This window comes from Heptranchias perlo, chromosome 36 (assembly GCF_035084215.1).
Source record: "Heptranchias perlo isolate sHepPer1 chromosome 36, sHepPer1.hap1, whole genome shotgun sequence".
NCBI classification, from domain to species: Eukaryota; Metazoa; Chordata; class Chondrichthyes; order Hexanchiformes; family Hexanchidae; genus Heptranchias; species Heptranchias perlo.
The window spans coordinates 18,687,059-18,699,785 of record NC_090360.1 but is presented as its reverse complement, the minus strand read 5'-3'; the positions used below and the strand labels follow the sequence as shown (position 1 = coordinate 18,699,785).

Sequence of the window (12,727 nt, the reverse complement as noted above, 5' to 3'; positions counted from 1 at the left end):
AGCGGACATAGGACCGTCTACCCGCCTTGGTTCCGTATTTTTGCAGTAGCCCTTCAAGTTGTTGTGTTCTGTTGTTTTTGAGGTTTTCAGATGCAAACTTTGAAACTGGTGCACACATCAAAAAGGCTGGTGGGTCAAAGTAATCTCACTGGACAGTGGGATATGTGTTTTTCACCAAAATTGCAGCTCATTTAGCCCACTGCATCAGTGCTAGTGCTAGCTGTTCACCTGGAGCTACCTGTTCTAATCCAAATTCCTTGCCCATTCCCCGTATCCTGTAGCATCGCGATAAAGGAGTTTTGTTCAGGGATGTTTCCCAAGTGAACTTTCTTTAATCCTTTGCTAAGGGTTCACCTCTCCCTCTTGTGAAACATTGAGATGTTGCGCTATGTGAGGATTGATGTATAAAGGTAAGATTTAATTGATGAGAAGCCTCTGAAATATCAAACCAAAGGAAGCTGCTCAGCTTTTATGGGGCATCTGTTTAGTATTTTACTCAGGGCAAATTAGAGATGGAAATCCTGTTTTGCTGCAATTTAGAGGAATAGTCCAGAACAAGTCTCTGCAATGGTTTGTTTACCTACCAGTGCTCTCTTGAAAAAACACAGCCCATATAGGGGGAATTGTTGACACATGCCACAGGATAGCTGGTCTGAGATTCTAGCACTTTGATATTACATAGATGCATAGAAATACTTGAAGCATCTTCCTAGACTCCCTTGTGGAATAGTGGCTAAATGTCTGTCATGTCCATATTAAGGAAGACACAGCAGAATATCTGTCTGTTCCAACTCCAGTCTGTGCTGGATTAGCTGATCTCGGCCAATGTGGCAATGCAGGTGCTACAGTTTATCTTCATGCTTTTTGGAATAGGCAGGGGAATAAATGATCACTATCCAGTCAACCCTGCTGAAGATTGTTCCTGCGGCTGTTGAGTGAGGACGGAATCTGGTTTAGATGTGTTGGGCCAGTGCACCTTGTCCTGCTGATGTATGAAGAATGGTCAGCTGGATGTAGTACCTGAGATCAGCCAGTGGATGTGAAACTGTGCCCCAGCCTGTGTCGTTGGGGGGTTGGGGGGGAGATTGTAGGAGGAGGTAGTCCTCTTCTGATTTTAACACCAATCCCAACCTCCCACACACTCAGTCCTGTCCTTTTAATGTACTTGAGGCTACAGGTGAGATGAATGGTGCAAGGCATTGCTGAGATTTTAACTTTTTTTTTCAAGGAACTTGCTTACATTGGTGAACAGTTAGTGGAGCTAAATATTTATTTAAACATGGATTCTGATCAGTTTTTTAAGACCATGGAGCAGTCGTTGACTGAATTGTAGGTTGGTTGTTCAGTTGTGGAAATTGTTCTGCTCTTGCCTTAAGTTCCTGGTGGTTTAAAAATCTACTGGACTTGCTGAAGGGAACCCAGTATCTCTCCACGAGCTGCTGTTGTATGGGTCTGGTCTCCAGTCGTGTTCAGTTAATCAGAAAATTGCATACAGGGCTTTACATAACAAGTGTCTAAAAAGTGTTTTGGTTTAATTTTTTTTCCCCCCACATTTTATTTGAAGAAACCAAACATTACGAACAGATTACAAGTCCAGATATAAAGACTTCTTTTTTTAAAAAAAACTTTTGAGGAAAGTTGTACTGGTTGTCATGCTGATTTACTGCTGGTTTCTCTGCTCCTTCCCCCCCCCCCCCCCCCCCCCCACCCCAAAAAAATCTATAACAGCATCACCTTCGACAGCAATATTGAGTTGCCAACTGAGAGGAGAGGGGGAGACCTGCCCATAAACTGCACCATTTCTCGTGGTGCAGGGATAACTGTTGTGCAACTCAGTGTACACACAGCTGGTACAATCTATCTCTAGTCTACAAGGCAAACCACTGACCTTTCCACAGTGTGACTACGTGCACACAGAGGCTTGTTTGTGCCTGATTACATATCAGAATTGGACACGGGTGAGGGGTGAGAATGTGTCCCATCAGCTAATTGGGTTTTAGATTGACATTCATATATCATTTTAAATATGTTTCTACCTTTTGTCCCTGGGAGTGCACAATACCGTAGAGATATAAACGTGGAAGTCGGGCGTGGATTCCATTCTGTGATCCTGTTGAATTTGCCAGTTGCTCTCAACGTTTCTGTGGCAGTTTCTTTTTGAGATAATTTTCATCCATTTGTAAATGATCGCCTCCCGTTGCTGAGAGCGGTCAGTCTTCAACTAAATAATGTGCCCTGTAATCAGAGAAGGCACTGGATCGGTAGATCACCAGAACATCCTGTTCTCCCCCCCCCCCCCCCCCCCCCCCCACCCCGGCCACAAAAGCTGGGCAGGGAAGTGGTCAACTTGCACTCTGTGCCTTCCTACACAGTATGGCTGAGATCAGGACCGTTGGTGCTAATGCGTTGCTTTTTTCACTTCTCTATCTTTTTTTGGCAATTTTGTCCCCTCATCTGAAGCCCATTGATTCATTGCTGATGTACAGTTCCACAGGTGCTGGTCACCCCTCCAGTATCTTGTGGCATTTTGTGTAGCAACAGTGGATGTCACTAGGCTATTCATCTATGGGAGCATTGCAGCTGGTCCTGCCCTCACCTGGCACTCCCTGTGGAGATTGCTGGCTACCGCTGGGAAGCGGGAATCCTGGCTAAATTGCTTTCCCCTATGAAAGTGACGGCAATGATCAGAACCCAGCAGGACGCAACACCAGTCATTCCTGCTGCCCCTGCACCCAAGAGAGGGTGAGGAGAGAATTCTTCAGCAGAGTGGGAGAAGGGTGAGCTACTGGTTGTGAAGAGTCCCTCTGAGCAATCTCCAAGCGTTCATATGGTGGGTGGCTTGGAAAATGGTGCTTAAGAAAGAATAACCCTCTGGAGGCAACCTTTACACAAGCAAGCCTAGTGACAGAGGATCCCTCACACCAATACACAAGCTGCACTTAAGTTTGAAGGATGCAGTACCTGCACGAAGGTAGGACTTGCATTTTTATAGGATGTTGTGGAAAATTTTTGACTTTTTTAATATAAGGTGAAATGTGTGGTATGAGCAGGAGTTTGTGTACTGTGCAGTAAATGAGCTGATTGCCCAACCCTTCTGTTGCTTTTTACCAGTGGTCTGATAAGGGAGGGTGTCGTCTTGTTTGCTATCACCAGTTCGACAGCTGGAAGTGAAACTCCTGTACTTGCTGACCAGGGTCTGTGCTCTCGGGGTCACTGCAGTTTGTTCCTGTTTGATTTTGTCTGCATGCGTTAGTAACCACAGGACAATGACTGTCGGTGGAGAGCATAGTGGTTATGTTACTGGACTAATAATCCAGAGGCCTGGACTAATCATCCGGAGTCATGAGTTCAAATCCCGCCACGGCAGCTGGGGAATTTAAATTCAATTAATTAAATAAAATCTGGAATTAAAACACTAGTATCAGTAATGGTGGCCATGAAACTACTGGATTGTCGTAAAAACCCATCTGCTTCACTAATGTCCTTTTAGGGAAGGAAACCTGTCGTCCTTACCCAGCCTGGCCTATATGTGACTCCACACCCACAGCAATGTGGTTGATTCTTAATTGCCCTCTGAAATGGCCTAGCAAGCCACTCCGTTGTAAAATCTCGCTAAAAAAGTCATAAGAATAAATCCAGACAGACCACCTGGCATCGGACCACTAGGCACCGGACAAGACAACAGCAAACCAAGCCCAGTCGACCCTGCAAAGTCCTCCTCACCAACATCTGGGGACTTGTGCCAAAATTGGGAGAGCTGTCCCACAGACTAGTTAAGTAACAGCCTGACATAGCCATACTCACAGAATCATACCTTTCAGCCAACGTCCCAAACTCATCTATCACCATCCCTGGGTATGTCCTGTCCCATCGGCAGGGCAGACCGACCAGAGGTGCCGGACAGTGATATACAGTCAGGAGGGAGTGGCCCTGCGAGTCCTCAACATTGACTCTGGACCCCATGAAATCTCATGGCATCAGGTCAAACATGGGCAAGGAAACCTCCTGCTGATTACCACCTACCGTCCTCCCTCAGTGATGACTCAGTCCTCCTCCATGTTGAACACCACTTGGAGGAAGCACTGAGGGTAGCAAAGATACAGAATGTACTCTGGGTGGGGGACTTCAATGTCCATCACCAAGAATGGCTCGATAGCACCACTACTGACCAAGCTGGCCGAGTCCTAAAAGACATAGCTGCTAGACTGGGCCTGCGGCAGGTGGTGAGCCAACCAACACGAGGGGAAAACGTACTTGACCTCGTCCTCACCAATCTACCTGTCGCAAATGCATCTGTCCATGACAGTATTGGTAGGAATGACCACCGCACAGTCCTCATGGAGACGAAGTCCCGTCTTCGCACTGAGGATACCATCCAACATGTTGTGTGGCACTATCACCATGCTAAATGGGATAGATTCAGAAAAGATCTAGCAGCTTGAAACTGGGCATCCATGAGGTGCTGTGGGCCATCAGCAGCAACAGAATTGTATTCCAGCACAATCTGTGATCTCATGGCCCGGCATATTCCTCACTCTACCATTACCAACAAGCCAGGGGATCAACCCTGGTTCAATGAGGATGTAGAAGAGCATGCCAGGAGCAGCACCAGGCGTACCTAAAAATGAGGTGCCAACCTGGTGAAGCTACAACTCAGGACTACATGCATGCTAAAAAGCGGAAGCAACATGCTATAGACAGAGCTAAGCGATTCCACAACCAACGGATCAGATCGAAGCTCTGCAGTCCTGCCACATCCAGTTGTGAATGGTGGTGGACAATTAAACAACTAACGGAAGGAGGAGGCTCTGTAAACATCCCCATCCTCAATGATGGCGGAGTCCAGCACGTGAGTGCAAAAGACAAGGCTGAAGCGCTTGCAACCATCTTCAGCCAGAAGTGCCGAGTGGATGATCCATCTCAGCTTCCTCCCGATATCCCCACCGTCACAGAAGCCAGTCTTCAGCCAATTCGATTCACTCCACGTGATATCAAGAAACGGCTGAGTGCACTGGATACAGCAAAGGCTATGGGCCCCGACAACATCCCGGCTGTAGTGCTGAAGACTTGTGCTCCAGAACTAGCTGAGCCACTAGCCAAGCTGTTCCAGTACAGCTACAATACTGGCATCTACCCAACAATGTGGAAAATTGCCCAGGTGTGTCCTGTGCACAAAAAGCAGGACAAATCCAATCCGGCCAATTACCACCCCATCAGTCTACTCCCAATCATCAGCAAAGCTTCCATCAAGCGGCACTTACTCAACTTGCTCACCGATGCTCAGTTTGGGTTCCGCCAGGACCACTCTGCTCCAAACCTCATTACAGCCTTGGTCCAAACATGGACAAAAGAGCTGAATTCCAGAGGTGAGGTGAGAGTGACTGCCCTTGACATCAAGGAAGCATTTGACCAAGTGTGGCACCAAGGAGCCCTAGTAAAATTGAAGTCAATGGGAATCGGGGAAAACTCTCCAGTGGCTGGAGTCATACCTAGCACAAAGGAAGATGGTAGTGGTTGTTGGAGGCCAGTCATCTCAGCCCCAGGACATTGCTGCAGGAGTTCCTCAGGGCAGTGTCCTAGGCCCAACCATCTTCAGCTGCTTCATCAATGACCTTCCCTCCAACATAAGGTCATAAATGGGGATGTTCGCTGATGATTGCAGTGTTCAGTTCCATTCGCAATCCCTCAGATAATGAAGCAGTCCGTGCCCGCATGCAGCAAGACCTGGACAACATCCAGGCATGGGCTGATAAGTGGCAAGTAACATTCGTGCCAGTCAATGACCATCTCCAACAAGAGTGTCTAACCACCTCCCCTTGACATTCAATGGTATTACCATTGCCGAATCCCCCACCATCAACATCCTGGGGGTCACCATTGACCAGAAACTTAACTGGACCAGCCATATAAATACTGTGGCTACAAGAGCAGGTCAGAGGCTGGGTATTCTGCGGCGAGTGAATCACCTCCTGACTCACGAAAGCCTTTCCACCATCGATATGGTACAAGTCAGGAGTGTGATGGAATACTCTCCACTTGCCTGGATGAGTGCAGCTCCAACAACACTCAAGAAGCTCGACACCATCCAGGACAAAGCAGCCCGCTTGATTGGCAACCCATCCACCTCCCTAAACATTCACTCCCTTCACCACCAGCGCACTGTGGCTGCAGTGTGTACCATCCACAGGATGCACTGCAGCAACTCGCCAAGGCTTCTTTGACAGCACCTCCCAAACCCGCGACCTCTAGAAGGACAAGAGCAGCAGGCACATGGGAACACCACCACCTGCACGTTCCCCACCGTCACACACCATCCCGACTTGGAAATATATTGCCGTTCCTTCACCGTCGCTGCGTCAAAATCCTGGAACTCCCTAACAGCACTGTGGGAGAACCTTCACCACACGGACTGCAGTGGTTCAAGATGGCGGCTCACCACCAGCTTCTCTAGGGTAATTAGAGATGGGCAATAAATGCTGGCCTCGCCAGCGACGCCCACTTCCCATGAATGAATAAAAAAGTGTTGGAATGCTGTTTATACAGGGAGTGGGAATACGCATCATGAGCTCCTCAGTGACCATCACTTTGCTTGGTCTTGTGTTTGGGATAAACATTACTGTTTAACTCTGGCAGGCTGGAAAAGGAGGTAAAATATAAAGAGGAAAATAGAATCATAGAATGGTTACAGTACAGAGGAGGCCCGTCGAGCCTGTGCCAGCTCCTTGTAAGAGCAATCCAGCTAGTCCCATTCCCCTGCCCTATCCCCCTAGCCCTGCAAATTTTTTCCCTGCAAGTACTTATCCAGTTCCCTTTTGAAATCCACGATTGAATCTGCCTCCACCACCCTTTCAGGCAGATTCCAGATCATAACCACTCGCTGCGTTTTTTTAAAAAAGTTTTTCCTCATGTCACCTCTTGCTTCTTTTGCCAATCACCTTAAATCTGTGTCCTCTGGTTCTTGACCCTTCTGCCAATGGGAACAGTCTCTCTCTACTCTGTCTCAACCCTTCATGATTTTGAACACTTCTATCAAATCTCCCCTCACCCTTCTCTGCTCGAAGGAGAACATCCCCAGCTTCTCCAGTCTCTCCACATAACTGAAGTTCCTCATCCCTGGAGCCATTCTAGTAAATCTTTTCTGCACCCTCTCTAAGGCCTTCACATCCTTCCTAAAGTGGAATGCCCTGGATAGGACACAATACTCCAGTACCAGTGTTTTATGAAGGTTCTTCATAACTTCCTTGTTTTTGTACTCTATGCCTCTATTTATAAAGCCCAAGATCCTGTTTGCTTTTTTAACCGCTTTCTCAATCTGCCCTGCCACCTTCAACGAACTGTGCACATGCACCCCCTTTAGAATTGTACCCTTTAATTTATATTGCCTTTCCTCATTCTTCCTACCAAAATGTATTACTTCGCAGTTCTCTGTGTTAAATTTCATCTGCCACCAGCCTGTCTTTTTGAAGTCTATCACTATCCTCCTCACTGTTCACTACACTTCCAAGTTTTGTGTCCTCTGCAAATTTTGAAATTGTGCCCTGTACATCCAAGTCATTAATATATATCAAGAAAAGTAGTTGTCCCAGTACCGACCCCTGGGGAACACCACTGTATACCTTTCTCCAATCCAAAAAACAACTGTTCACCACTGCTCTCTGTTTCCTGTCATTTAGCCAATTTCGTATCCATGCTGCCACTACCCCTTTTATTCCATTGGCTTCAACTTTGCTGACAAGCCTATTATGTGGCACTTTATCAAAAGCCTTTTGAAAGTCCGTTTACACATCAACCATATTGCCCTCATCAACCCTCTCTGTTACTTCCTCAAAACTCAATCGAGTTAGTTAAACACGATTTGCCTTTAACAAATCCGTGCTTTCCTTAATTAATCCACACTTGTCTATGTGACTGTTAATTTTGTCCCGGATTATTGTTTCTAAAAGCTTCCCCACCACCGATGTTAAACTGACTGGCCTGTTGTTGCTGGGTTTATCATTGTGATTGTTTATCCTTACGAATGGCATTGTTTTATTTTTAAGTACTTGCTCCATCGGTACAACACCTCCCAGTACATGCAAATGAAATGCTTTCTAACTGGGGCACAGTTACTTGGCCGCTCGTGACCTTCAAAACCTTCTTCCCATCTAACTAATTTTTGGTTATATAAAAAGGGCCCAAAAATACAAATACAGAGACCGGGGGTGGGGGAGGGACGATCCCTGACCAGTGGTGATTGGGACTCCCATTTACAACGTAGCGCACTCTGTTCCAACCCATGTTAAATTAAAAGGGCAAACAGAGTAACTTACCATACAAGTGGAATCCTGGAGTCAAGGCAGAGTGTTGGAGAGGCTGTGGTGAAGGGAGCACAAAACTGCACATTTTCTAGTTGTGCCCAAAGATACAGCCCTCCCCAGCAGGCAGTGGCACAGTTCTTCTAACTGCAGCTCGTTGTGTGAAGAGGCTTCCCCCCGTCACAGTCCGTGAGAGATGCCAAACAGCCCAGTCTAAGGAAACCATTGTACTCCAAGGTAGAACCAGAATAAATTTTGAAATTTGGTCCCACTGTCAGTGGCAGCCCAAACCCCAACACACACACCTTGTACATCAAGCCCCTGGCACACACTGCACCCCACCCAAATAAGGTAATGCCTAAAGTTGTTGTGGTGTGTCCAAAATCCGAGGTGCAGCTGGCAAGACTTTGCAATGAACATTCCTGAACATTTCATTGTATGTGCTGTCCCAGTGATGGCAGTGGATATGTTTTGGTTGCTGGTGTAGTTCTGATGTTTGCTCTCACTCAGTACGTGATGGGTGTGATGTGCAGAGAAATGAAAGCTTGAATATTGTACAGAATTTAAATTGTGCATCCTGGCTATCAGACCACAGGCTCTTGTGTATTATGTAATTCACTATGTGGTTATTCAACAACTTTTGGCGTTGTACTAAAGCACTCGTGATGGAGTTGAAGTGAGTTTGGCCCACGACTCCACCTAGTCAGGCGCTGCCCACTGCCAGGTCCTTGCAGGACAGCCTCCCTCTGGGTGGGTTAGTGACCTTGGGCTGGTTGAGTGTGTGCCTTTTATAGAATACTGAAAGCATCACATTCTCGGCTGTAGAATGGACTGGAAGCCATGCCTGCTAATGTCTATCAACCCCCCCCAAATCCAGGAATATCATTTTGCGATGTCAATAAACGTAAAAAATTAAGACACTTTTTAAAAATCTGGTACACTAGGGGAGACTGGTTGGTTCATCCTGTTCAGTCTTTTTGCTTTTGGGGCCTGTGTTTGACTCCAGTCCTGATTAAATGCTGCTCTTTCTCTCCCCCCACCCCCCCCCCCCAATCTCTGCCAGCTGTAAGGGTGGATTGAGTGTGGAGAATTCTCAGCCCAGTTTATGCTGGATACGGGTCCAAAGCGTTATCCCTAATTTAGCACTAAGGGATGCTCACATGGTACTGAAGTTTGGACCGTGCTGGATGGCTGGTTTGGGGATTGGAAATGTCTCACTGGTGTGTTGGGGGTGCTGATATCCCATCTGATCAAACTTGATTATGTTTTGAAGACTATTCAGTATGTTTCATAATTGCTGTGATTGAAGAGTGAGGGAAGAGCTCACTCTCCCCAGTCCATTCGCACTGAACGCAACTGCAAACCATCTTTGTAACATTGGTTAAATCAGCACAGTCCAAGGATACAAACTGAGATTGTCCTGGTCTGTGTGCCTCAGTACCAGACTATTTAGAGTATGGAGAAATGGCGGGAAATTGGGATTAAAAGGAGCAAACTACCATGGCTTAAAAAAAATGGCGGAACCAGCTTAATGGTCTGAACGCACTACTCCCACCCTGTGGTGCGTTTTATTCACTGAGTTTGAAAAGGCTTTGGAGCATCCTTCACCATTCCGATTCTTTGTTTTATAAAAACATCGACAGATAAGTGCCAGGCAATGACCATCTCCAACAAGAGAAAGTCTAACCACCTCCCCTTGACATTCAACGGCATTACCATCGCCGAATCCCCCACCATCAACATCCTGGGGGTCACCATTGACCAGAAACTTAACTGGACCAGCCATATAAATACTGTGGCTACGAGAGCAGGTCAGAGGCTGGGTGTTCTGCGGCGAGTGACTCACCTCCTGACTCCCCAAAGCCTTTCCACCATCTACAAGGCACAAGTCAGGAGTGTGATGGAATACTCTCCACTTGCCTGGATGAGTGCAGCTCCAACAACACTCAAGAAGCTCGACACCATCCAAGATAAAGCAGCCCGCTTGATTGGCACCCCATCCATCACCCTAAACATTCACTCCCTTCACCACCGGCGCACTGTGGTTGCAGTGTGTACCATCCACAGGATGCACTGCAGCAACTCGCCAAGGCTTCTTCGACAGCACCTCCCAAACCCGCGACCTCTACCACCTAGAAGGACAAGAGCAGCAGGCACATGGGAACAACACCACCTGCACGTTCCCCTCCAAGTCACACACCATCCCGACTTGGAAATATATCGCCGTTCCTTCATCGTCGCTGGGTCAAAATCCTGGAACTCCCTTCCTAACAGCAATGTGGGCGAACCGTCACCACACGGACTGCAGTGGTTCAAGAAGGCGGCTCACCACCACCTTCTCGAGGGCAATTAGGGATGGGCAATAAATGCTGGCCTTGCCAGCGACGCCCACATCCCGTGAACGAATAAAAAAAAAGGACAAGACCAGCTGGTCCATGTTTCCTAAGAAACCAACACATTAATCCTCCTGATCGATTTAAAAATGGGCATCCCCACAGGACAGCGCCTGTGGTGCAGTGTCATTAATGTTTGGGGTTTGACTGTATTGGGCTGACATCATTCTGTAGTCTATGTAAACGCAGTTGGTGCTCCCTGAGGATGTATGGGTGCCATTTATTGACCTGCCTTACGGGCGCTCTGTTAACGAGCTGGTGTATAGGAAAGCCGTGTGACTCGCCAGCAGGAGGCCTTTGCAGTCCACATCCAATGTAACATTTTTCTTTTCTTTACCTTAGCTGGACTTCGCGGGGCAGCACGGGGAGGATTTGTCGGCTTTGCGCTGACTGGACTCTACGCTCTCTACAACAACTGGAGCCATATAAAGGGTGTGTCAGTGCGACATTCCCTCTGAGACAGCATTGTGGGAAGAGCCATCGGAAACATTTGAATAGGTGTTGTGCAGTGAATGAGACCTGAACCCAGTCACATCTGATTTTTAAAAAAATTATTAAATACTTTATCCCTAAATTTGGTGATGATTTGAAGGTAATGATCACAGATGATGAGTGGATGATAGTGCAGTGCAGTGCTGGCTGATTAATCCCAGTCTCATTGTGACGTTGGACCCAGATGAGCAGAGTCAGTGAAGGGTGCAAATTCCACTAGTCGCAGGTCTGAGATCGGCAGGAATCCAGAGTCTAATGGATCAGTGCAGAATAAACCATAAGGGGTCGCTAGAGCAGTTGGCTAGCTAATTAGCCGCATTCTTCGTTGGCAGAAACTGGGTACTGCTGAGTGGAGCAATGCAGTCAGACTTTGGATCAGAATCCCCACACCATTGGAATCCACGTGCCTTTAACCCATTTCCACAAAGCCATGTGGGTTAAAGATAGAAAACTGCTTTCAATGGCTAATATTGTTCTCTAAATCTGCAATAATGTAAGTCTGAGCTCGGTAAGAGAGATGTTAATATACCATGGGCTGCCCTTGCCTTCTATTGTATATTAAATTCTGACAATAGGCAACATCTCAGTCTCCATGACAGACTACAGAAAGTTTCCTCCCCTCTCTGCCCCACGCAAGACCACACCCAAGACAAGTGTCTGTTGATCCATGTGCAGCAACCTTGTGGATTGGACTGGTTGCTCGCTAATTGTGCTACTGGTCCAATGCAGTAAAGTGTATTTTCATTTAACTAATCTGGCAAATAATTATGGCAAAGGAGCTGATCAGATGGGCTGAATGGTTTCCTCTTATTCCCTGTATCTTATAGCATTTGCTGCGAATAAATCGGCTAACCTCATGATTTGTGCAATAAAATCCAGCACTACCCCTGGGTGGCTGAGAGTGGAATGTTTTATGCCGTGGTCAATGTTGATAACTGTGTTCTGGGGGTTGGGAGGGAGGGGGAGTTGCTGGTCCCAACCTGCTTGTTTAATTTGCCACCATCACTCTCTTCACCGCGATCATCCAATTTTTCCCAATAAAGGTGAGAAATCTCTCATTGCCATTTGTATTACTGATAGACTTCCCGTTGTAATAGTGCTGTTATGAATACTGAGAGATAATTATGTACACGTGGACTTGCATTGAAGAAACGAGGCAATACCTTTCTGAAAAGATTAAAACTGCGGCCAGAGATGGGAGAACCAAGATTGAGAGTTGTGAATGGAAAGGTGTCGAGATTGGGGGGGGTCCAGGCAGATTATCAGGATGACGCAGAGGAAGCCCCACATCTGCCCGAGCTGTGCGAGTGCTTAACCTTGCAGGAGTGTTGGGAAAGGGCACAGAAGGCATGGATTTGGAAAGAACATGTCGACTGGTGATCTGATCACTGCCCGAGCTATTTAGGTAGAAGCGTACCACTCTTCAACTATGTCCAATTTGTATGAAGTTTTGTCTTTTATCAAATTATTCTGTTGGAGGAATCTGGTCACAAACTGTATGGACAAGTGCAGCATAGAATAAAGAAAAGCTATTTATTGTGTAATAAA

General features: G+C 46.9%; 1 protein-coding gene across 1 annotated transcript in view; it reads left to right on the top strand.

The window, feature by feature from the left end:
• Positions 1-12,727, top strand: part of timm23a (translocase of inner mitochondrial membrane 23 homolog a (yeast)) — a 34,904-nt gene extending 22,177 nt beyond the window's left edge. Inside the window, exon 7 of the mRNA XM_067972681.1 lies at positions 11,030-12,727. Coding sequence (XP_067828782.1) covers positions 11,030-11,145 — 116 coding nt within the window. The 3' untranslated portion in view covers positions 11,146-12,727. The remainder of the gene's footprint in view (positions 1-11,029) is intronic.